Source organism: Cupressus sempervirens, chromosome 4 (assembly GCF_028749045.1).
Source record: "Cupressus sempervirens isolate cs-2001-9-10 chromosome 4, ASM2874904v1, whole genome shotgun sequence".
Taxonomy (NCBI): domain Eukaryota; kingdom Viridiplantae; phylum Streptophyta; class Pinopsida; order Cupressales; family Cupressaceae; genus Cupressus; species Cupressus sempervirens.
The window spans coordinates 138,306,676-138,333,403 of NC_143121.1; the positions used below are offsets into that span (position 1 = coordinate 138,306,676).

General features: G+C 36.4%; 1 protein-coding gene across 7 annotated transcripts in view; it reads left to right on the forward strand.

The window, feature by feature from the left end:
- The first annotated feature begins 772 nt into the window (after positions 1-772).
- Positions 773-26,728, forward strand: part of LOC149560336 (transcription factor GTE1-like) — an 87,153-nt gene continuing 61,197 nt past the window's right edge. The window contains exons 1-2 of one of the 7 annotated variants that reach the window (XM_089824610.1): positions 773-1,087; positions 1,734-2,370. In XM_089824610.1, coding sequence (XP_089680736.1) covers positions 2,224-2,370 — 147 coding nt within the window. In that variant the 5' untranslated portion in view covers positions 773-1,087; positions 1,734-2,223. Of the gene's footprint in view, positions 1,216-1,682; positions 2,371-26,728 lie in introns of all 7 variants that reach the window. The other 6 variants (XM_089824608.1, XM_089824614.1, XM_089824609.1 and 3 more) reach the window with 6 other exon arrangements.

The following is a 26,728-nucleotide window of genomic DNA, read 5'->3' on the forward strand; positions in this document are numbered from 1 at the left end:
ACCCTTCTATTGCCCATTTCATGAAAAAAACTTTCTTTGTGCATTTTGATTGCAAGCTCTCCATCTTACGTCTTCTATTTGCATAGAAATCACATAGTTTTGCATTATATTTATATTTTGCAGCTCTATGAGTTTTTGGGTCTTCCACTTACTCACTTTACCATCCAATCCCTTTGAAATGTCTTCTTGTCATGTGACAATCTTGAAGAAACCCCAATGATTATGAGGGGATTGCTTTTATCCTAGATTTTCAGGACTCCTTCTTTCCTTAATTCTTTTCCCATTTTACTCATCTACCTAAGCCTAAACACAAGACATTGTTCCTAAATTTCTTATGCCTATCAAAAGACTCTAGCCTCTTTCGTGACCTTATCTTGTTATCTCAAACTCTAGTCTCTTCCCTCACTCCATTATGACTTCCAACTTTTAAAGAAAATCCAATCTTATAAACCCTTTTAATAATTATTACAAATGTTATCTCAAACTCTAGCCTCTTCCCCTTCCAACTTTAAAAGACGATCCAATCTTATAAACCATCAATATTATTATTATTATTACAAATAATAGTTTGAACATTACTTAATATAAAAAGAGACAAATTATTACCTAATACAATATACGACATTAAGATCCACCATAATTGGAACCCAATCGTCTCATCATACGTCTATTTCAATCAAACGTATCTCAACTTTGGAGAATCTCGTGACTTCCATTGGCCAACGAAACAGTCACCAAGTGTATATAACCAAGAGGGCTTAACCATCATTGGAGACGAACAAACATCTCACGTTTTAAGAATGCGCACATTTCCTCACACAATCACATTATACAAACACTGAATAAACATTATTCCGACATTAAATCATCCTGCATTTTACCCTGTTATTACCATCTCCCCCCAAAAATAAGAATATAAAATACTGTAAAGACTAAAAACTGTAAAAAACATCAGCTCAGCGAAATTTCCGTGTGTACAGATCTTTGACTCAAAAAAGAGAAGACACAAAAAGAGTTTTTTTTTCCCGGACGAAAGAGGATTTTTCTAAGTTCAGTTCATTAATGGCATCGCGCTTTATCGTCTCAGGTGTGTTCTGCAATTCTTAATTTACACAACGTACATGACGAATATTTTAAATGTTTTTGCGAAGTATGTTCAGTTTTTGTATCAAATTTGGATTAAACAGAAAGGCCGTTAATGCATTCCCAAGTACGGTATGGGAAATTTCTGTGGTTTTGCTTTACTCACCTCACATCTGCTCTATTTCTAGTGGTTTTCAGCTACTAGGGTGTTTTTTAAGGTTTTAGCTCACAGACGCAAGCATATTTAAATTGCAAGGCTGTTTAAAGAATATCAAGATCAATATATGTATTTTTTTCTTTATTTCTAGGTGAAATTGGCTTCCAGGAGTAGTTTTGGTTTTATCATCTCAACCCTCTGCATCATAGGGTACTGTCTTAGGTTTGCTTTAGTTTTAGTAGGTTTTTAACTTCTTGGGTTCTCTTTACACTTACGTTGTCCAATTTCTTTTCAAAAACGCGGAATGCGATCTTCTAGTGCATTAGTTGTTTGAAGGGTTTTCAGCTGTAGGGTTTATTTCTTACTCTATTTCGTATACATGTAATTGCAATGGTTGGTCTTAGAATTAGTAGATTTATATAAGGTGAATTTGATTTCTCAGGTTAGATACCGGAAAAGTAATGATGAAAATTTTACTGAGATTGGGGAATAGTTTGTTACAGGGATCACATCGCTGAAACTAGGACGTGCTTGGTGACAACAGAAAACGTGCCACTGAGATTGAGGCAGAATGTGTTAAATAGTTACGCTCCATCAAACTTTGTGGAAGCAGCTGTATTATTGGCTATGTTATTCTAGAGAATCTGGTGATAGAAGCTAGATTTAGCCGTTTGAACGAATTCTTGGGTAGATTTGGCAGAAGTTGAGAAGGTTACCAGGGTTAAAATCCAGAAGAGGACTGCTTGTGAATGACAATACTAAGTAGCAGCGTGACATGTTATTTCATTGCTTCGTTGGATACAGAAAAGGGCTTTTTACCAAGGGTTTTGTGTTGCAAGTTATGGAGATGATGTTCTAAGGTGTGAGCATTTCATCACTTTTTAAAGGGGAGATGCATAAAGGGTCATCTTTACCTATGGTGAAAGCAAGATAGGAATAAGAGCTTGACCTACTTATTTCAGTGCTTAACTGGAATCGGCGGGATGGATACGGCAGTGGTTGATTCAGCTAAAGAGCCAGCTGTTCAGGATGTGCAGGGAGAAGGAATCGAGGAGAAAGCAGAAGATGAGAATGTTGAAAAGGAAAGATTGAGGCAAGAAGTTGATATTATGTCTTCTAAAGTGGAGAAGGTAAGTGTAGGACACTTAATTTTGTTCTTAATTTATTAAGGCTTCAATCAGAGAACTCTTCTGGTTGTTGCAGTTACACCAGATACTTATTACAATCTTGTTATTATTACTGTTATTATATAATTTCACTTGTTTCCTTTACTAGAAATTGAAGTTAACGACCGTATAAATTGCTGACAAAATTGAATTGCAAAAACAAGTTAAGGTTCAAGATTTCAAGTAGTTGATTGCAAAACTGTGGCTTCAAGCAGACAAATACAATGCTTATAAAATGCTGCTGTGGTTTTGTGAGAGTTGAATTACTTATTATTGTGGTAAAACCTGATATGGAACTGGATTTTCGAGTTTGCTTTGTCAAGAATTGCAGAATTGATAAATGAATGACACTTTTTCCCAAGTAATTCTGATAAAATATTGAAAGCAGATGCATCACTGCCAGCCAAATTTTGAATGGTCTTCTCTATAATATATTGTGAACTTTATTGTGTTCCCAAGTAATGGATTTGTTGGAGAGTAGAACCTGACAAAGAGGTCCGCAATAAATTGCAGGGCCAACTTAAACATGTCAGAAATAGAAGTCAATTACCTGGGATTTATGTAAGAAAAAAATGATGAAGTATTCAGACAAACAGTTAGAATCAAAGATCAACACTTTCCTTAGAAATATCTTTACGATTAAAGAGTTGTCTAAAGTATCCAGTTGTTTTGTGCAACTTCAAATGTTTTATAGTTTCACTCTGATAGAGATGAGTAATAAAAGATAATTGCAGCTGAAATTGCATGTATTCTGAGTTGTTTTAGCTTGAAAATCGATCAGCTGAATGAAAAATCAGAAATCTACTTAGAGGACATCTCTAAGTTTAACTGTTGGCCTCAACAATTAAATCTTCTTTAGGTCCTGACAGATCGCTACTTCTTTCCCACATCATTCCAAATATCTCAACAATAGAACAAACACTTTCATGTGAACCTTTTGTTGGCAAATGAAAGTACAAGCCCAACTTGTGTACAATGTGAATATGCACATTGGCTTTGTATTTAAATTTGAACGAAGACATTCTGCTTCAATTTATTGCTGTTTAACCTTGCGAGATAAAGCTCTTTCTTCAATGAATGTAAAGTAAGGAGCGGATTAGCACCTTGCAAATATTTACCTCTAATTAATACTTGATTTTTTCTTGGTCAACTTGGTCTTCAAAATGCTCTAGCTACCTAAGTCTTTAATCTTGATAGGTCCATCCCCTTATATTTTCCTTGTATTTAACTTACCTTTTGGGCTATAAGAAGCAGCCCTTCCAAGCATCAAATTGCAAAGTGAGAAGTGAGTAATAAAACTCACTTTTGCCTAATATAAGCAGTTTTGCTTGGCTAGCCTTGGAAGAAATAGTCCTAAATAGTGATAGACAGAATAGCTTAATATTACCCTGGAATTTCGTTGTGTTATTTGCAACAAAGGGATTGAATCTGTTGAACATTTGTTTTTACATGCTCATTTGCACAAGCTTGCTGGTTATTCATAACCAGTAAATTAAATCTGTCAATGCTATTTCCAAACACCTTGTGGGAGGTGTTCCAATTCTGGCCTATCATTTCTCAAGACTCCTTTTATACTTGAATATGTAATTGTATTCCAGCAACATTATTATGGTCAATTTGGTGGGAAAGGAATAAACAGATTTTTAGACATACTGACTCATCATTGACTAAGGTTGTTGAGGGTATTGAGAAGTCCATCTCCAAATTAGTGTACAATTATTTTAGAAATGCAATGTGTAGCTATACTTTTTCACATTGGGATAATCCCTTGCTTAAGAAATGGAAATTTTTGGCTCTTCCACCATTCACAACTTCTAAATCTGGGTTTGCCTTGCGAACCAAGGATAGAAATAAGGTAAAATGGCAATGTCCTAGTAATGGGGTTGATAAGCTCAATTTCGATGGATCCTCCCAAGGCAACCCAGGTGATTCGAGTATTGGTATTTGTATCAGAGATCAATGGGGCGATCTGAAGGCATTCAAGGCTCAAGCTCTGCTCTCTGGTCTTGTTTAAGCAACTGCAGTTTACAAAAGTTCATGTGGAAGGGGACTCAATTGTGATAATTTATGCCTGTATAGATAGAACATATTGTAATTGGAAAATAGCTTATATTCTAAAACAAGCTTGAAGGATCTTAGACTCATTTGTTGAATGCAACATATCAGACACTTTCAGAGAAGGGAATAAAGTTGCAAACCTGTTGGCAAACATGGGTTGTGACAAACCGGTGCTTGGCTCACTACCCTCAACCATAACACGAGACTTTACAGAATTACTTGAGATTGTGCAAGTTGAAAAGCTTATGCAGATTGTTCACTAGTCATGCCCCACTTGAAAAAGATTAAGTTGCCACTCTCCTCATGGGGATAAAATTTTCTGAAGGTTAATGCGGGCTCTCTAATCGATGCACAAAATTTAGAGGCATTAATTAAATCTTTGTATGTGGATACATTAGAAACAACTCATGCCACAAAAATAACTGTCTATAAAGGAAGACAATAAGGTTAGTAGCGAATTGCTAAATCTTGCTAAATCTCTGTATACACATTTGAACTGCTGGTGCTATATTCATATATTACACTTACAAACTGTCTTGCGGCCAATGAAGTGTATTAGAAATCCCCAAGTCGTACACACACATTTTGTCACGTAACTCAATCATGTCAAGTTTAAGCCGTGGTTAATGATAATTCTTTCTGCAGAATTATACTTGAGTTGATTATCATTTCAGGGTAATTGGCTACCACACGTGTCATTTAATAGTGCAATGCAAGGTTACGGGCAATACAAGCATTTTATCATATACCAATTTCACAGGGAGCTGGTATTATGATTAAGGCCAAATTTCATACTGCTTTAAAAAGAGTTTGGCGAATTTACTATTTGCACCAGTAAGATAAATTATCCCGGTTGCTTGTTGTTTATAGGTATCCTATGTTGAGGTGTTGCTTGTGTCATGGATTACTATCCAAGGAACTACATAGTCCAATTAAGAATTACAAAATGGGAACTCCCATTTGAGGATCATATCTTTCATGGTCAGCTAAGTCTAGTTTACAAAATGGATTGTCTGTATTGTAGAAGAGGTGTCAAACACATTATAGGTGAGGAGGTTCTTTTTCCCACCGAGAAGAGGTTTATTTTCCTCTCCTAGTTTGTTTTGATTTCATTTCCAACACAATAGACATAGTGTATTCTTGGGTTGTTCTTGATGAAATTATCCATAAAACTATTCAAGATGAAAACCCGAGAGACATAAACCTTATGGAAATAGTTTAAAGGTACAATTTATGGAATGGCAATGCACCTGTAGCGGGCATTTTTCACAAAATGATTTTGAATTCAAATTTATGGATGGTATGAAGCGGTCAATTATAACAATGTGAGGCCTTTCAAACAAGTTACAAGAATTGTGGCGAGAGTACTCAACTTGGAAATGAAGAATAAAATTTACCCCAAACTCCATGCTGTACTGGCAATTTTAGGGCTTGGTCATGCTCAATCACAATTGCTCTCCTTTGCTACATGCTCAATTGCACATGAACCTTAAATTTTATTGTCATGTTCTTGGTCCCTAGATGTTTGGTAGATGTTAGGAACTATTATAATTTTGGGAGATATTTTGAGGAGGATTACCAAGGAATGTTTTGCAGCAACAGATGGTGAAGGTTCATACCTCTGAATTCAAAATCATGCACTTAGACGACATTCCAATCTACTCTGACTTTTAGCTCGATGCAAGGAGTCAACCAAATAGAAGAATGAAGAAATAAACAAAACAATTTTTTTGGTAATATGATCATGGTTTATAGTTTATAGTTTTTTAAGTTGGGTTTTGAGAGTTCAAACCGAGTAACTTTTGGGCTCTATGCCTTTGGTGCTCTCAATGGGAGATTTTGTTCAACCTCCATTGATGCAAGGGTTTTACGACTGCTTGGAATGGATGAATACTAGTGGCAGATTTTGGGCATTTTGGTGGTTGGGACACAAGGGGTACAATTTGGATTTAAAATTTTGTTTTGCATTGCCATTCCTTTGCAACTGCCACTGCGGGTTGAGATGGATGTCTGCAACAAGTGTGGGTTGGACTTTGTGCACGGGGTGATTTTTACCTTTTTGGGCATAGGCATTTTGTGGGATTCCTTTTGCAAATCCAAACCATAATTTTTGCTCCTTGGTTTGTGAATTTGTGATGTATAATTGTGTTGACAAGTAGCTATGTAAAGGGACATATGTAAAGAAATTTTAAAAGGTAGATGGTGGATTATACTAAGGATATCTTCCACGTAAGGCCATAACTATAAGGCCCCAATGTGACATTTTAGTTTTTTAGGTAGTTAGTAGTAGCTAGGGATATCATTAGGTTTGGGTCTTTTTTGTATTATTGGCTGGGATTGGAAATTTTCTTGGTTGTTTTTTTTCTTCCATGAGCTCTCGAACTAGTTATATATATATATATTAGTGGCTTGCTACTTTTGCTAAAAATAAATTAATAATCTAATTGGCCCCTTTTCCCAAATAAATTAGATATTTCTAGGCAGTTGTAATTCAACTACAACAAATTAGCCAATAATTAAAATAAATTAAAGCAAATAGAAAATTTCCCCCAAATCAATTAAATCAATATTTTAATTAACATTTTCTGCGACAATTGCGGAACTCTAAATATACAAACAATAGACAGACTCACGGGTCTAATCACATAATGCATTATGAAATTGGATTTACCAATTACCGAAGGGTTAGTAATAACAAATATACAGATACGTCTCCCATATAGGGATGACATTGGCTCAACATGAATGGTCAAGGTCACTATCTCTTGGTGCCATTGCCGGGGATATAGGTACACACTCAGATGTTGAATTTAGAGTGAATGTTCTTGGTACCTGTTCCATTTACAACAAACATCAAGTGTACATGCTCAACATATAAATAGCTGAAGCACATAAGGATACATAATCATAAGAAGAAGAATGAGACACCGCAAAGATCTTGCAAGCAAGTGACTATGACTCCGTTCCCACTTCGTACTGGCACCAATGGACAATCCACACATAGCAGTGGTGCAGTACAACGTAACAACATATAATCACATGATAAGGCATTTAAATTAAATCATTATTCATCATTATTGAAGGTAAAAGATAGATATCCACAGCATAAAAGCTCACCAAAAAGAATCCAATAACATCCATCTGATAACATATCAACCATAATCCATGTCTGAAATACAAAATAAATCACATATCATCATAAAGCATCATGTCGCATCACTAGCATCATCATGTGGATATGATCAAACTGAATAGCAACATCATCTAACATCTAGCAACTATGATATTGGTAACCAAAATAGTGTATAGTCATCAAAGCATCTCAATATGCGAAAACATGTGAATCAATCAAAGTATATCTCGGGTAAAAAATAACCATGTAACATAATGCAAACACGTGAGGCCTACATGAAGAAGAGATCAAAGAAGAGGTTACAAACTGATCAGGATCTTGGCACCCTATTCTTAGGGCATGTGTTACTTAGGGGGTCCCATAGTCTACTTTGGCCTCATGGACATTATTAAAAGCTTTCATTTATTCATTCAAATTTCATAATGGAAACATTACATGTCATATAACCTTCAACCTCCCAAAATCTGGAATTACAAGTTTGAAGTCGAACAATAGACTATAAAACAAGAAAATTATGAATAATAAATGTATAACAGCCTTATATTTCTTTACGTATAATAATAGGTCAAAAAATGGCCAAATGTAATGTGCATCTTCCTCCCCTTCCAAGTGTGATTTTTTTGGGCCTTGAACAAGAAAGTAAGTTGGTATCAAAATGTTGGTTGATTGGTTGTTTAAAACTCTCTTCATTCTCCTCCACTACCTCCAACTCTCTTTTCGCTTGGCTGTCTTTCCATTCAGCAAGGTTGTCATTAGTAAACAGAATATCACTCTGAGCTTTACTAGGCCAATCATCAAATGGATCAATGCAATCCAAGTTGATAGCGTCCTTAGGACTTGTTGGTCATTTTTGCCTTCCCGCCAAAATCACCGCATTTGAATTTGATGTGGTAACGTTCACAAGTTTTAAATATTCAAATATTCAAAAGGGGCACAAAATACCTTATGCTAACCTTATGATATTTCTTCCCTGCTCATATTAATGTTTCTGCAGGCCCGCGTGTCCCCATTGTCGGATCAGTCTAGATCAACGGTTGGCGCTATCTCGCTATGGGAAGTTGCACGTTGTTTTGCCATAGCGACATAGCGCCTTTTGGCTGCGTGTCAAGTGGGTCCTCCCTTTCCTTGTTGTTTCTTCGGCGCCGAATTTTGATAGATCCCCGGAGGTCGCTATGGCGCTATCGGAAAATCTGTGTTCCTCGCCGTTAGCGACATAGCGCCCAGACGGAAAGTGTTATTGCGGCGACATCAGAAGGAAGGTGGGTCCCAAGTATGCCCCGTCGGATATCAGCGATGAAATTTGGCACACACGATGGGACCTTAGGCAACGTGGAAGGATGACTGTGTTTGAAACGAGGCTTTGATTTGTCGCCAGCTGGGCAGTTCGTTGATGTTAGCAGTTACTTGGACCCATGCCCCTTTCAAATGCATGAAGATTTCCTCACCCTCGGATCAGTCTGGATCGACAGTAGGCGCTATCTCACTATGGAAAGCTGCGAGGATATTATCCATAGCGACATAGGGCCTCGGCGATGCACGACACAGATGACGTCATGGGCCCGCCCTTCTTCAAAGTAATATTATGGCTCATTCTCGGTGGCAATTGTCAGGTGGGTCATAAGTACAGTGGTGATATTTCATTGGTCCACTCAGCCAACTCGGTGTGCAGTTGTACAATTTTGTTGATCGCCGCTAGATCTAAAGAACATCGACGGTGGGCGCTATCTCGCTATGGGAAATTGCTCGGAGGATACGCATAGCGACATAGCGCCTCGGTGACATGTGTCCCAGTGGGTTCGGTGGAGGCAGTAACGGTTAGATGCGCTGGCAGTTAGTGTGACCGTCGCAATTGGAGTTAAAGAAAAGATGGCGCGGTTAGTTAAAAGACATGGTCAATTGCGTGGAAACTTGCGACGTGGCAGAATGAAATGAACTGATTGGTCCACGTGGCCTGTTTCGCTTACAGTGTTCGGTTGACTTGTTGATTATGCTGATTCACGAGCCAAAAACAGGGGAAATCGAGGTTTTACACGAATTTGATCTTCATGATCAATTCCAACCACCAGAAGTGAATGTGAAGCATGCAGAGACACTCTACCACCCCGATCTAATCTATCTACCTGGTTAGAGCACAGTTATGGTGTTGTTTCTGTCTTCTCGGGGCCCTGTTCCAACCCAGATCAGATTTTCTCCATGATTGTTCTCTGTAGGACTTAATGGCAGGTTGTTGCGAAGTAATTACAGTTGGAGGACATCCCAATTATGCTTGAGCTATAAAGGCAAATTTTGTAAATTTTGTAAGAGTTGATCCTTCTCTGACTTCTCTGATCTTGCTCTGCAATCTTATGTGTAAATTCCCTTGTGCCTCTGAACCACATGATTTTCTGCCTTATCTCTTTCAGCCATTGGTATGAAAGTGCAAGAACTCTTTGCCTCTTACTGGTGTTTTGTAGAGATCTATGATCTGCATGACTGTATCTCCTTGGCCTATGAATGATAATATAAGTGAATCTCTCTTTCCTTGTGTCATTCATCTTGGTCTTTTGATCTGCATGTGATTATTAGATTAAAGCAAGTCTGAATGTGTATATCCTTAGTTTCATTCTGGTTCAATAGTGCATATATGGGCAGAGATTGGTCTGAACACTCTATTTTGGTGCATCACCTCTTTAGATTAGATTAGGTAGATTCGCTTTCATGCTCTCCTTCTCCCTTTTCCTCTTCAAGAGTAGTTAGGTGCATCCTGATAGTAAGAGGAAGCCGACCTTCTCTAGAGACTCAACCTCATAGTTCAAGTCCCACAGCTTGGAGGTTGTTTCCATGTTCCACAAGGTCGTCCTTAGGTAACAACTTTGGACAAGGGTGCAGACTTTAGTGACAACAGGACCCTGCAATTTTTGTTCGAAGGCAAAAAAAATACCAAATGAAGGCAAGGTTATTGAGTTGCTTCTAGGTCAACCTTTTTCTCTTCCTCACGTGAATGTTCTCAAATCCGCTCCAATTTGATCACACCTATAAGCAGCATACGATCAGGAAAAAACATAGCTGCGCTTTAAAGATTAGGTGTGCCAATGCTGTAATTCTTGTGTCACAAGTTGAAAAAGAAAATTTTCAAAAAAAATAATCAAAGAAAAAAATTAGACCTTGGTCAAACTTCAATTTTTTTAGTTCAACATCTAGTATCAAGCAAAACGTTGAAGGATTGTTTTTTAATTTTCTTACTTAGTTGTTTTTCCCTTTGAATTGCTTGAACTGAAGAAAAAGCCTTCCCGTTGCATGCTTGTTGACCTTCAATCCATCAAGAGTTAAGGTTGTAGCTTCTGTTGGATTGATTTTTACATGAGATACCTTGTTGATGGAAAATCATCCTTAAAATAAATATCTTATATATATAATATAATATATATTATACATTATATATTATTATATAATAATATAATAATATATTACATATATGGTTAACATATTAATATTACATATATGCTTAAGATGAGTTACATATATGGTTATTTATATTACTATTATATTAACATGTTAACTAGTGATGTTTAACTGTAGACATGTCTCATTGTGAGACATATCTCCTCCTCTCATTTTTATAAGCCTTCATTTTCATTTGGAACACAATAAAAAAATGGCAATTGTTAGTACATTTGCAGTGATCCTAGAAATCAACATGGTACCAGAGCTGGGCTGCAAATGTAAGAACACTGTGAAAGGCGCACTGTGAAAGGCGCGATGAATACCAAGAAGAAATTATGACAAACTATGAGAAATATATATACAAATATGTGAAGGAAAGCAATGCGTATAGTTAAGTCTGGGCACAAATGGCTATATTGTACAGGAATATGAATTCAGCTTTCCTAAATGGGACCAAGACAAACTGTGAACACTCAGCCCTGACAGCGTACAATCAGTGATTTATGGAAAGAAGGGAACCTAATACCACCTGTGATCATTTACAGAGATGAGAATATTATAAATATAACCAGCGAAATAAGTAGAGTCTGGAATCAGCGAATATAAAATGAGAACATACTATTAAAATAGAGTCAGCTGTGAATAAAGAAAACAAACTAAACTTTCACCATTCACTGCATTAAGAGATCAATGCTACGATTCACATTGAAATTTAAATCTACTTGGATCATACTAGGAGTAGTAATAAATCTAGTATCGCTATATGATAGGAGTGGTGAGAAGTAGATTGTTGTGATGACACAATCAGAGAATCAACAGCACATATTCATCCTATCTCTGCGATGTAAATATTGTGGCATCGATTATACATTGTGACTCTGTTATCAGAGGCTAGAATACATAGCATACATCAGAGAAGGCTATTATATGAAATTGAAGATATATCAGGGATATAACAAGGCCTCTAAAGGTCATAACCAAAGCTGCTACTTCAAAAGGATTCATGATAAGATAGCAGAGTCGCATATGCGAGGCAGTAGCAATGCCAAACATCAGTTACATCAGAAATACAGAAATCATAGATGGTAGTCTCATTGACAAATACGTATAGAGAAGAAGCATCAGTAGAGTTAAATGTTTCCAAACTTGTGCGGAAATTAATTTGGTCGATGGTTACTATTGATATTACAAACAAATACGTGTACAGTGATTATATTCCCTTGGCATCGTATGTATGAATAGAATGAAACAAGTATGGTCCTATTTGTATTTCTTCAAATGTGCCTATGATCAAGACTTGCAGAATTTCATCAGGAGTTGTGTTAACACATCAAATCGTCATTGAACTGGGTATCTATTACAGGCAGATCCTGTAGATGAATAAAATCTCTGCAGTATGATTCAAAGACCCCGAAATTTTGGATTGCCATCTTTAAGGCACAGAAGAATATGACTTAGCACAAGGATCACAACACGATGCATAAAGGAATGCCTTGATTAAGGATTAGCATGAATTGGAATATGAAGCAATTGGAGAGGAGTTTTGAAAAAATGAAAATGATCATGACAGGAACGCTCAAACCTCAGACAATATAATATTTAGTAGTGGCACTTGTATGCAGTGATCAACAACAAATCTTGGCCAAACATGAACTGCAATCATGAAAACAATCCTCTAACTTCATCATGTGCAGAAAAGGACAGTGAGAAACATAGGGATTATATACATCCGACTCAGCAAATTAATAACTAGTGCCACATTGCAATTGGACATTTATTAAGTCACAGCAAACGATATGATTCTCAACAGTAATCCAGCGTAGAAATCAACATATTAAATAAAAAATAAATAAATATATATGTTCAGGTTTTTAAATCTGATATATATTTATATTGAAGAAAAGTGTGCTAAGAAAGAAATAATGCACATGGAGTATGAGATGATTATTAAGGAAGATAAATAGAATTAAAAGCTCATAGAATAATGGAGAAAGTACAATTTCAAATATTAATTAGGAATCATTGAGAAAATTAATGATATTCCTAGATGAGGACACTGAAGATTCTGCACTATATTCGAATATTTGGATAAGTTAAAAGAGGGGGTCCTTGTAATAATTGTTTTCATACATTAGAAAGATGGTGCATTTTATGGGGATATTGAAGATGCATACTTTCCCAGCACAAAGTTCCAAGAGATAATGTTGCAAGTATTAAAGAAGGAATGTTGAAGTTGCATGTTGACAGGCTTATCATGAATGCGAGTTTTGTAGTATATTAAAAGGATTCTATTGAGCACACACATTTGGTATAATAACCATCAACATAATTCTACTCAAGTTATAGACACGAGACAAAAGTGGATCTTATGGGTGAACAATGTAAGAGTGGGAATTTTACATTTAGGGGGGAGAATAATAATCAATGTTCCATTCCTACTTGAACCATATTTAGTGGTGAGATGTTTCGTTCTCAGATAATCAAAGAAGGAAATTTCTAATATAATGGACCTTTATTAAATCAACTCATATCATGGATGTATAGATAAATATTCATTATCCTTGAGTATTACATTTTTTCTACTTATTTGTAGTTCTATACATACTATAAGAGTTAAATTGCCTTGATCTTTTCCTTTATGGTTGAGGAAATTCTTGCAGGAATAGAAGGTTGGTACTTTACACATGCTACCAAATATTGTGTAGTGATGATCAGGATAAAGTGAGGATCTTGAAGTGAATATCTTTAATGATTGAGATTATGAGTATCCTTTTACATTAAGAGGAAGTATGACATTTCTTCGAAGGCAATGCAAGAGCTTAGAAGATTAATATTCAGACGGAGTCCAGAAATACATGTGTGTGACTGCATGATTTTGATGGGCCTACTCTCGAGTGCATCATGATAAAGTATTGACTTATCGCTAGAAAATCAAAAGATTGATATAAGATTTAGAGTGAGTTCAATAGGCATCCTTCGGTAAAGAGAGTTCTGACAAGGTAACTACAAGACCTTACTTCCCAGGATCATTGTTCAGAAGGAGAAATTTTGAGATGCAATCCTTCGTGGATGATATCTTCTGTATGAGGAGAAGTTCTAAGTGAAATTCCTTGTAATGTGCTCTTCTCTATAAGAGAGAAGTTTGAGGTGAAAATCCTTGTTCCACCCTCTAGTAGTAGCCATGGTGGTTCATGGTGGATATCATAAAAGTTACTACAAGATGAAATTATGATATGTAATGAAAGGTGACGATCTTTTATTGACATATATAAACAAAAGGTAATCATTGTAAGGTGACGATCTTATAAACGGTAGACCTGTTATCATGACAAACTTCATTAAATTGTTGTCCTTGAGTGTTGGAAATCATGATAACAGATAGATAGAAGGTAACCATTGTAAGGTGGTGATCTTATAAATGGTAGACCTGTTATCATGATAAACTTCGTTAAATTGTTGTCCTAGATTGCTGGAAATCATGATAACGAACAGACATAAGGTAACCATTGTAAGGTGGCGATCTTATAAATAGTAGACCTGTTATCATGGTTCTTTGGGCCGGATTTTTGCGGACACCATGATAATCAACTTGTTCTGGTTCTTTGGACCGGATCTTGCCAGACATCATGACATAGTAACTACTATAGACCACACTTAAGGTGGTGTTTTAAAGTTATGGAAATTGCTTCAATTGTGTGTTATGAAAGGCGAGAAACTTAACCTTGTAGTGAAATGAATATCATATTGAAATGATCTCTTCATATTCTTGAGAGCATAATGTGTTCTATAAATCCTCCCTAGCTAAGAGGGAGTGTTAAGGTTGTAGCTTCTGTTGGATTGATTTTTACATGAGATACCTTGTTGATGGTAAATGATCTTTAAAATAAATATCTTATATATATAATATATATTATATGTATATTATACATTATATTATATTGTATAATAATATGTATTTTTTGATAGGTAACATAATTGGTATTATATTGATATTATTAGAGAGAGAGTACAATGTATGAGGTATGCCCATATACTTTACTACCTTATATCTACACATCCCAAGGCTATACATTTTACATTTCAAAAAACTGCAGAGTATTAGCACCTTGCCAAAAGCATGGACTGCCCAAACCAAATAGAAAACACCAGAGACAAAACAAAACGATGCTCGCATGCTAACATCGTTGTCTCCACCATCATCTTGTAGTTACTTCTTAAACCAGCGCGCTGCCTCCTCACTTGTGAATGTTGGCGTAGAGCGATTGTCTAACACAGAAATCCTCTGCCCAACCCAGTGACGCTTACTACAGCTATCCCTTGCCTCTTCATACAATGAGGCATCCACCCAGACACCATTTGCCAAGAAAGCTCCCTCCTCGTGTTGATTCTTCTTCATGAGTTGATAGTGCAGTGGTTGCCCTGGAGCGAGCTGCTCTTTCTCGGTGTAGCCTTCATGAAACCTTGCTTGCTCTCAGCCGACACCCAAATTCTCCCAAGTAGAAAATCCACAATCTTTCTCCAACCCTGCTTTGCTTTTGGGAGATGCACTCCTTGTGTATTTGCAGAGGATCATACTACCAGTGGTTGAATAGACGATTCCCCACCACCAATCAATCTCCAAGGCTCCTCTCCCATTTCTATGCCCACGCCCAAAACAACTCGTTCAATTAAATCTTCCAACCACAAAAGCTATTGTATATCAACACAAGCTGCAACTATACAGTGAACCTCCTCCTTCGTTTTGCACGCCATTAGTGCCAGTGCCAAAAATAGAGACGCCATGGCTAGGTTCGATTGCTACTTCCAATATGCATCCAAGTACTCCAACCCAAACATTTGCTTCACTTCCTCCAAGAAACCTGGATCATCAAACACAAATATGTTCTTAAGGTGCCGAGCAGTGATCTTACCTTGTAAGTTTGCGTCTAATTGTCTGAGCCCAAAGCAATATTTGCCTCCATTTCCTCTCACCTTTGAAAAAACTCTGAAATTTGGCTTGTCTTCTGCTTGAATTTAACTTGCTTGGAACTCTTTGGAAATGATTACACAAGTTGATATGCGCGAAGGATTGGGATCTCTGCATGCCGTAAAATGATAAATGCCACTAGGGGTAGGAGTTATATGCCTTCCCCAAGAAATCGGCCAAGATATAAAGATTATTGTTTATAAATTTGTCCTAGGCATAATTTTTTTATCTCTTTAATCTAATACAAGGAGTCTAAGGTCCTCAAATAGATATCATTCTGAGTTCTCATTGCTGCAATTGCACCCATGTTAGCCAACATGTCCGCCACCCTATTTGCTTCTCGAATGGTATGGGAAAACTTGAAGTTTTCAAATTCCATTAGCAATCCTTTGATCTGTTGAATATATTTATTGAGGTGCCAAGCTTCCAATCCCTTTCTTTATGCCATTAATGATTATGTCGGAGGCCCCTTCCAAATGGACTCTTCTAATGCCTAGGTTAGCTCTTAACACAAGAACCTCTTTTCCTGCACAACATTCAGCTATATTATTCGTGCCATCATGCAGTTGTTTTGCCATGAAGGCAAGTGTATTGCCCTTGTAATCTCTTGCTACACAACCACACCTCGAGACCCTTGGGTTTCCCCTAGCCGCCTCGTCAAAGTTAGTTTTAACCCATCCTTCCTCTGGTGGTGTCCAACAAACCTTTACCCTTTTTTGAATAGGATTAACCCTACCAAGCCCATAAACGGGCTAGTAATATAATAATATATTACGTATATGGCTAACATATTAATATTACATATACACTTAAGATGAGTTACATATATGGTTATTTATATTACTATTATATTAATATGTTAACTAGTGATGGTTAACCGAAGAGACATGTCTCCTTCTCTCATTTTTATAAGCCTTCATTTGCATTTGGAACACAGTAAAAAAATGGCAATTGTTAGTACATTTGCAGTGATCCTAGAAATCAACATCAAGCACTGTCTTTCCACAATTTTTGTGACCATTTTTTGAACGCATTAAACAATGTCTGCCATGATTTCGTGATTGGCCTAAAACTTAATTGATAAGTAGAACTTTGAGTTTACGTAGTAGTCCAAGGCATGTTTCAACTGGTGGAGTTGGTTAATGTGTTAATGATTAATGATCCACCAAATATTTTTGTGTCCTTTGAGTTGGTTGAGGTGAAGAAAATAATCTCTTTGTTGTGCCCATGTAGATTTCAATGCATCAAGAACTTTGTGTCAAATCTCAAATTCTGGCACCATCTTATCGTTGCATGGCACAATACCCACTATGATCGCTTCATTGGCATAAAATGTTTTTGAGAAATAGAATTATGGGTTCAGGTAGTAAGCTAAGGCATGCTTAGTGGTTGGTGGAGTTGTTTTATTCATCTTCAATCAATGATACATCAAATGATTTCATAGTTTCTCTTGCTTCCACTATACTAATGCAAAATGGCCTCTTGGGCCTTATCTATGGCCTGATAGAGGTAACCCATCAGCATCCTGATGCAGAGCAGGGCTTCAAACCTCTTTACCAACACAAACAAACACTTGCCTTTCACCTAGGGCTTGGATCAATAATACTTACACAATTAGGCCTCACTGCTTGTAGCCCTTCAAAACGATCTTTTTGACCATAAAATTCATCTCAGATCTGATATAAAAAATGTAAGACTCGTTTGGGATACTGTTTTGGCTTTTATTCAACATATCATAAAATGGGCTGTGGTTCCTTTGTACAGACTAAGGCAAAATTTGACTACCCTCTTTTCTATTAGGCATAAAGTGTGCAGCAAATTTGGTTTTTGGGCATAAGTTTCAGTCTAGGCATGATATCAAGAATGTAAATGTAGTTTTTAACACCCATTTGGACCTTATACAACATATTTGGAATCAAGGAAGGTTACATTTTACAGAGACCTTCAAAAATTGACTTCTTTGCTCACTATTACCCTAACTAGGGTTTCAGATCTGTTTGCTTTAAAACAGGGATAACTTGCTTGAAACATAATGAAATTCATCCAAGCCAAAATGGAATGAAAGGTAACTCATTTATCTTTCCAATCATACCACTTGCAGGTCATACAAATTTCGTACAGATCTGTACAAAATGCTGCAATAGGAAAAATCTGAAAACTGCAGTCACTAAAATGATCATAACTTCCACAAACCATAACGAAAACTTGTCAAACCAAAAAGATTTGAAAGATAACAGTCTCCCATTTTTGCAATTGGCATCAGGCAGATATCAATCTCTATCAGGCAGTATAATTCAAATTACAGTCAGATTCCTTAAAGAATTATACGGGAAAGAAGTTTGAAAATTATGCATATGTTTTAGTCAATCTTTTCTATTACGAAGTAATTGGTAAATATTTGTTTGATTTTAACAATGATCAAGAGATCAATATATACAAAAGAATGAACGATGTTTCCTTGGGAAACAATTATAAAGAATAGAAACGTTATATTCTAGATACAGGAAACTAAATATTAGAAACATTCTAATATTAAAGGAAATCACAATAGATAACCATGAAATAATAAATAATGATAATAGAAACTATCTATTGTCGTAATAGTAAATACCCTTCCGTAATGGTTAATCTATCCACAACACCAAGCTACCCTCTGAATTGGACAGACTTATTTCGACCAAGAACCTTGGTGAGAATGTTTGTAGTCTGATTAGCTGTAGGAATCCATTGCAAGTCAATTGTCCCATCTTCAACCAGCTGCCTTATGTAGTAACAGTGAACATCCACATGCTTGGTTCATTCATGGAACACTGGATTTCAAGCTAAGTTGTTGGGCATGCTTGTGACATCTACATATCCCCAAGCATCCGACGAAACCAAATAACTTCACAACTTGCCTGGATTGTCCCTCTATATTCAGGCTTTGTAGAGGAGAGGGAAACTGCCTACTGCTTCTCACTGGTCCATGTGACGACACCAGAACCCAAACTGAACACATCCAGAAGTTGACCTTTTATCATCAACAAAAGCTGCCCAGTCCGAATCTGTGAACCCACTGAGTTTAGGATTAGAACTCCGAAAGTGAAAAAGTCCACAATTAGTAGTACCCTTCACATAATGAAGCACTCGTTTTGCTGCCATCCAATTATCAGCCTTAGGTGCTGTTATAAAACGTGAGATGTAGCTAAGCGAAGTTGACATTAGGGTTAGTAGCAGAGAGATAGATGAGGCTGCCTACTAGTTGCCTGTATGTAATAGCATCAAATGGAGGATAATCAGACTTGGCTGATAACTTCAGACCTTTCTCCATGGCTGTAGATGCAAGCTTGCAATCCTATATACAAAACTTGTCTAATGGACTGAGAAATGAATATACCAGTAGACTGCTGCCAAATCTCAACACCTAGGCAATAATGCATGAGCCCAAGGTCAGTCATATCAAAAGATTGGCATAAACTCTATTTGATTCATTGAATCAAAGATGTCGAATTTCTAGCGATGATTGAATCATCCACATAAATGACCAGAAGGATGATGTCACTGTTAGTAGTCTTGATGGACAAAATTGAGTTTGAAGAACTTCTCTTGAAGCTTTCATCACTGAGGTACTTATCAATTTTCATGTACCATGCCCTAGTGGCCTGCTTCAAACCATAGAGAGCTTTCACCAATCTAAGAACTTGGCGTTTTTTACCAGCAACCTTGAAAACATGAGGCTGTATCATGTAGACCTCTTCTTGTAGGTCATCATTCAGGAAAGCACCCTTGACGTCCATTTGATGGACCTTTTAGTCAAACTGTGCTACCATGGCTAGGACTAATATGATTTTGCTCATCTTTACCGTAGGAGCAAAGGTCTCCTCATAGTCAATGCCTTGACACTGAGAAAAGCCCTTTGCAACAAAACGAGCTATGTACTTGTCCAAAGTACCATTAGACTTGTATTTGATTTTGTAAACCCATTTGCAGCCAATGGGTTTCTTCCCTGGTGGAAGATCAGAAAGGACCCAGGTGTTATTCTTTAGTAGGCTCTGGTGTTCAAATGTTATGGCATGTTCCCACTCTGGAAATTCTTTAGCCTCGAAATATGTTTGAGGTTCAAACATACTGTAAATGTTGGCTATAAGAGCAAAGTTAACTGACTCTGTAGGTTTGCTCTTTTTCTGAGTAGTTCTCTCATCATCTCAAAGATCAACAAGTGTCTTAGCCCACCACTTAAGTCGGAGAGGAGAATGACCAATATTAGTATCAAGAGATGCTCTATGATCACGTTCCTGATCAGAAGAATCGAGATCAAATTCTGGTGAAGCAATCTGCATATCTAGGTGATTCTGGAGGAGAAGCCAAAGGTGTTTGTACATGAATCACTGGTATAACTGGGGCTATAGGAGCGCTCCCATGGGCCTAATGGAAGCCAAGCTTCCAAATCATGAGCCTTCATAGGCTGGTCTGTTGGATTAGGAACAATATAAATAAGCATGAATGATCTTCACTGCTCATCAAAGACTACATCGCGACTGTATAGAGAATAGATGTTGCAGTATTGATCAAGTAGTAGGCTTTGTGAAGACTACTGTATCCATGAAGTATGTTTCTGACTCTTGGCATCCAACTTGATGTGTGACGCATCAGGGATCCAAACAAAATTAAGAGAGTTAAAAACCTATAGGTTTGTGATTTTGGGCTTGCGACTTGACCGAGCCTCTTCCATAGTCTTACCTTTACTCGCCACTGTGGGTGACCGGTTCAAAAGATAAGCTGCAATGTTAATTGCTTCTACCCAAAACTTCTTTGGAACATATCTGTGTTTGAGCATGGATCAAACCATCTCGATGATTGTTCTATTCCAATGTTCAACTATGTTGTTTTGCTATAGTGTGTGGGGTTTGTTAACTGGCACTTGATGCCATGAGTATCACAGAAGCCAGAGAATTCATTAGAACAAAATTCCCACCCATTGTATGACCTAAGAGCAATAATAGATTTCCCTGACTCTTTTTCAAGTAAAAGTTAAATTTTTGAATTATAGTGAATGCTTTTGATTTCTTTTTAAGAAAATATACCCACATTTTTCTATTGACATCATCAACAAACAATAGAGAATACTTGGACCCAAGAATGGAAAGATTGGCCATAGGGCCCCAGATATCAGCGTGAACAAGTTGAAGTACCTGAGAAGGTCGCCATGAATCGCCACTGGTGTGCGATGTTGCTACTAGCCTGACATGCATCACAACTCCAAGCTCTTGAGTGAATCTTTTTCAATCTGAGGACAAGCTCTTCCCGAGCAAGCTAAGAGAGATAGTGCACATTTAAGTGCCCATAACCACTGATGCCAAAGTGTGCTTACAGAAGACCACCGGGTAGGCATAGCTAAGTCTTGATAATCACTAGAATCAGTAAGTTTGGGAAGACCACGATCATCAAGACCCACTGCAATAATAGGATGAGTCACCCTATTAGTGATGGTGCACTTGTGTGAATTGAAGGTGACATCCAATTGTGGAGTGTCGCAACAATTGGCTGATTGAGGGTAGATTCAGTTCCATCCTTGGAATATAGTACGCATTGAGGAAAATTAGATTCCTCCCAGCAGACTAAATTTGAATGTTGCCTTTGCTAATAACATAGTACTCTTCACCTCCACCAAAAATAACATAATCTGAATAAGGCTGGTAGTTAGTGAACCAGTCTTTGCGGTGGGTGAAATGACGAGAAGTACTTGAATCAGTGTACCAAACAAACAACTTAACATGATCTGAAGGTTTTTTAGCCATGAAGGCATAAAAGGTAGATTTTGTCTGCTCAGGACTATTTGCTTTGGGCTGCAAATCAGATTGCTTAGATTGCGCAACTAAGCATTTCCGACATTCAACCTTAAAGTGACCATATTTGTGGCAATAGTTGATGGAATGTTCTTTTTACTAGAGCCTTCTGAAGTTGGAGTAGAGGATTTCTGCTGAGAAGACTGTTGTGAATGAGCCTTGCCTTTATCCTTCAGAAAGGATTTAGCAACAAAGGCTTGCTTTGCGGAGTTGGAGTTGGAACTCCTACCAAACTGTTGTTTCCACCAATCTTGTTGAAGCAGAAGTGCAGAGATCTGTGAACTTTTGATCAACACCAGTAGAAGTGATGTTGAGAGTCTCGATAAAATGCTCGAAGGACTTGGGTAAACTCCTAAGGCTTATGGCCACAATGTCCTCTTCCTCCATCTTGCATTTAGTGGCAAACAAATGATTATGGATTTCCTGAACCCTATTTAGGTGTTTTTGGAGCGATTTCCGCTCATCCATGACAATAGAACACAAAGTGTTCTTGAGAAAGAAGGCTCTGCTTTTGTCTGAAGTTTCATGAAGTGTCTTGAGATGCTCCCATATCTTGGCAGTTGTCTTGCTGGATGGAATCTGAAGGAGTTGATCATTAGCTACAAATAATTTGAGAAGCATCATGTTGATCATATGCACTCTGATCAGGTTCAACTTGAGTAGGTTGATTTGTAGTACCCAAAACCACCTAATCACTGTCGGGATATTCGAAGATGATTAGAATCCGTTGTTTCCATGTGCCATAGTTGCTACTGTTGATCTTTTGATTTCCCTCGAGCAAAATATTAGTCAGAGATGGCATAGTATATTTTTTTAGTGAAAAAGCATGAAAATCTATGAATGCATGTACTTAAAGGCAAAAAAGTAGAAGACCTAGAAAAAATGTAGAGGTAACTAGAAGAGAGCTCGAAAAACCCAGAAACAATATGTTGTTAGATCTGGATCCCTTGGCTCAAAAATCGAGACACAAAAATCGAGGCACCCAAAAAAACAGATGATAACACAGTTGAGCTCTCAAAAATCTCATCAAGAATATTAATTTTTTTGATTCGGTATTGAAAATTAGGGTTTCGAATAAAAATGGCCTGGGCTGAAAAACGCTTCAAAATAATTTTGCAGATTTGCAAAAAAACAACAGATTCTGAGCATGAATCAACAATAGAGGTTTGTAAAAATCCTAGACGCCTCCAAATAGGCAAAAAATGACTATAAAACAGGTATAAATGGTGGCCTCTGTTTTTGCAAGAAAAAATGACCATGAACAAATTGCAAAAAATGCATGAAATTGGGCGCGATTTTATCAGAAAATTACAAACAACAGTTGCAGAAAAATGGCTGTAAGTTGCAGACAAAAAAGGCCTTAGACGAACTAGATATTGCAGAAAATAATTTAAAAAAATATTACTCTGATAAATTTGAACAAGAAATTATTATATTTTTCGAAAAAATTCAAAGAATTGACTTTGATAGTATATTATGAAGTAATTGGTAAATATTTGTTCGATATTAACAATGATCAAGAGATCAATATATACAAAAGAATGAACTATGTTTCCTTAGGAAACAATCGTAAAGAATAGAAACATTCTATTCTAGATACAAAAAACTAAATGTTGGAAACATTCTAATATTTATAGGAGATTACACTAGATAACCATTACATAATAAACAATGATAATAGAAACTATTGGTTATCATAATATTTTCTTGTAAATTTTAATTGATCATTATTGGAGGAGACTAACTAATTATATTTTCAATTTGATGTAAGGATCTTGAGCAATCTTCAACTCTGATTCTGCATATGAGTTTACCTATACATATATCTTTATACTAATAATTATTCTTGTCTTATGTATGCAAACCTTCCTTCTACAGTACTGATGCAGATTCAATTTATCTAATTATATATGTTGTTTAGAATCTATAGACTGAGATCTTTATGCCTTGTATTGATATTGATATTGATCTGCTTTTTGGAAATTATGCATATTATATATGCATTGAGACATGATCACATAGGGGCATGACTCTATGTAGTCATGCCTCAACATAGATTCATTATGCCCGAAGAAGACATCGATTTGAATACTATCGGTGATTATCATAACAAAACAAATGAATTGGTACGTTACAAAACAAATGAATCGGTACAATCATAATGCCCGATAATATATAATTTATAATGCCTAATAAAACAGTGTTTCACAAAATACAATCAGTGATATCCATAATCAAAATCGATACATATTAAATATAATTGATATCAATACATGATGCCCAATAATCAATAATCAGCTTATAATTGATACAAATGATCAATCATTTGACATTTTAATAATATGAGAGTATGGTAATTTACATACATACGTACACACACACACACACACATATTACAACCGGACCTACATAATTTGATCAATCATGTAAATTATCATATATTATATTTGCTTCAATTTCCTATGAAGCTAATATTCTCATCACTCCCTCATTAGTAAGAAGGGAATTTAAGCAGATATAATACAAGAATAAACACCACCTTAAGTGTGGTCTAAGATAGACTTATGTTATGGTGTCCGGCAAGATCCAGCCCGAAGAACCATAACAATTTGATTTCATGTTGTTTGGCAAAATCTGGCCCGAAGAACAATGATCAATTGGTTATCAAGGTGTCTAGCAAAATCTGGCCCGAATAACTATGATTACACTTACTCTAACACATTTAGGTGTTAGGAGATATATCAATTGTTGATAAGGTCGTCACCCTACAATAGTGACCTCACACATATGAAAGATTGTCACCTTCCATAACACAAGTTTGCAAACAATCTAATTTTCAATTATTCATGAATATATTAAGTTACAAATGTATTTACAAATTTGTCATACCAAGTTTACCTTTGGAGTACTCTATTTTCAACCTTGCAAGAGGTTTGGGAAAAATATCAGCATCTTGCTCAGTGCTGATATAAATTAGTTTGATGATATTTATGTCAACCATGTCTCTTATGAATTGGTATGGAGTCTCGACGTGCTTTGATCGATTGTGGAAAATAGGATTAGTAGAAAGTTTGATGCAGCTTTCGTTATCACAATGAATCATTGTGAGACTTAGTTGCTTTCCGAAAAGTCTAAATAGTAGCTTTCTCAACCATATTGCTTTGCAAGTTCCCATGGAGGCTGCCATATATTCAGCTTCGATGGAACTCAAGGCAATTGTTGGTTGTTTTCTACTGAACCAAGATATCATTGCTGATCCAAGACTGAAGCAACACCCTGTAGTACTCTTGTGGTTTATGGAACAACCAACCCAATCAGAATCAGTATATCCTTCAAGTTTAATCTCAACATTTTTGTACTTCAAACCAAGACCAATTGTGCCATGTAGATATCTCAAGATGGTTTAGGAGCCATCAAAGGAATCTTCTTTGGTTCACACATGAAATGACTTAAAACATTTGTGGCATAGTAGATATTAGGCCTAGTATTTACTAGATACATAAGTGATCCAATGATTTGTCTGTAGAGAGTGGAGTTAATAGACTCTGAATTCATAGCTTCTTCTTTTAGCTTGTATAGATTTGTTTCCATTGGAGTTGCTATAGGTTTGCTATCCATCATCCCAAATCTAGTCAAGATGTCATCGGTGTACTTCCCTTGATTTAGAAAAATATGATCTTTCTTTTGACATACTTCTAGACCCAAAAACTAGTGTAGTAGGCTTAGATCCTTCATTTCAAATTCAGCTATAAGATCTTGTTTGTATCTTTCAATTAAATGATCTTCACCTGTTATTAATAAGTCATTAACATATAAAACAAGTATTAACATGTCACCATTAGATATTTTGAAATATATGTTAGGATCAACTTCATTTTTTGAGTATCCTAGTTTGGAAAGGTAGCTATCTATCCTTTCATGCCAAGCTCGTGGTGCTTGTTTGAGGCCATATAGAGCTTTTTTTAGTTTGCATACATATAGATTTTTATCGTTTATATCAAAACCTCCAGGTTGTTCGATATATACTTCTTCATTAATGACACCATTAAAAAATGCGGTCTTGACATCCATTCGATGTATCTTCCATCTTTTGGATGTTGCAATTGCAATAATTGTCCTTACTGAAGTGTATCGAGCAACTGAAGCAAAGGTTTCCTCATAATCAATACTTGCATTTTGGGAGAAACCTCGAGCAACAAATCTTGCTTTATGTTTTACAATACTGCCGTCTAAAGCATATTTGGTCTTGTATAACCACTTTGATGGAACAATTGATTTGTCTTTTGGCCTAGGTACAATATCCCAAACATCACTTTGTAATATGGATTGATATTCTTTGACCATAGCATCTTTGCATGCTTGACAAGATAGGCCTTCTTCAATAGTTGATTGTTTAGATTTGGTAAGCGCAGTTACTAGTGTAGTGTAACAAGATTTATTTATGGTTTGCTTGCTCGTTTTAGAGATTTCATTTGGTTCAACATTATTTTCTTCAATCATTTTCCTTGCCCATAAAGGCCTTTTCTTAATATTAGAGATATCTCTATTTTCAATGTTTGCTAATAGTTCATTCTATTCTGATATGTTCTCCCTCTGATTTCAGTTTGCAGATTTTCATCTAATTTTGTGACGGGCTCATCTTCTGTACTAGTGAGTACTTTTAAGGCAATGTTTTTTTCAAATTTTACATCTTTGCTGATTTCAACTAATCTTTTCCCAGGTATATAGACTATGTACCCTTTCGTGTTTTCATTGTATCCAACAAATATTCCTTTATTCCCGGATGGTTCTAACTTGGTTCTTTTTCCTTTAGGTATGTGAATGTGGCAACCAAATATTCTGAGATGATTTAGGTCAAGTTTAATTCCTGTAAAGGCTTCTCCAGGGATTATGTTTTTTAGGATTGAGTGTGGGCAT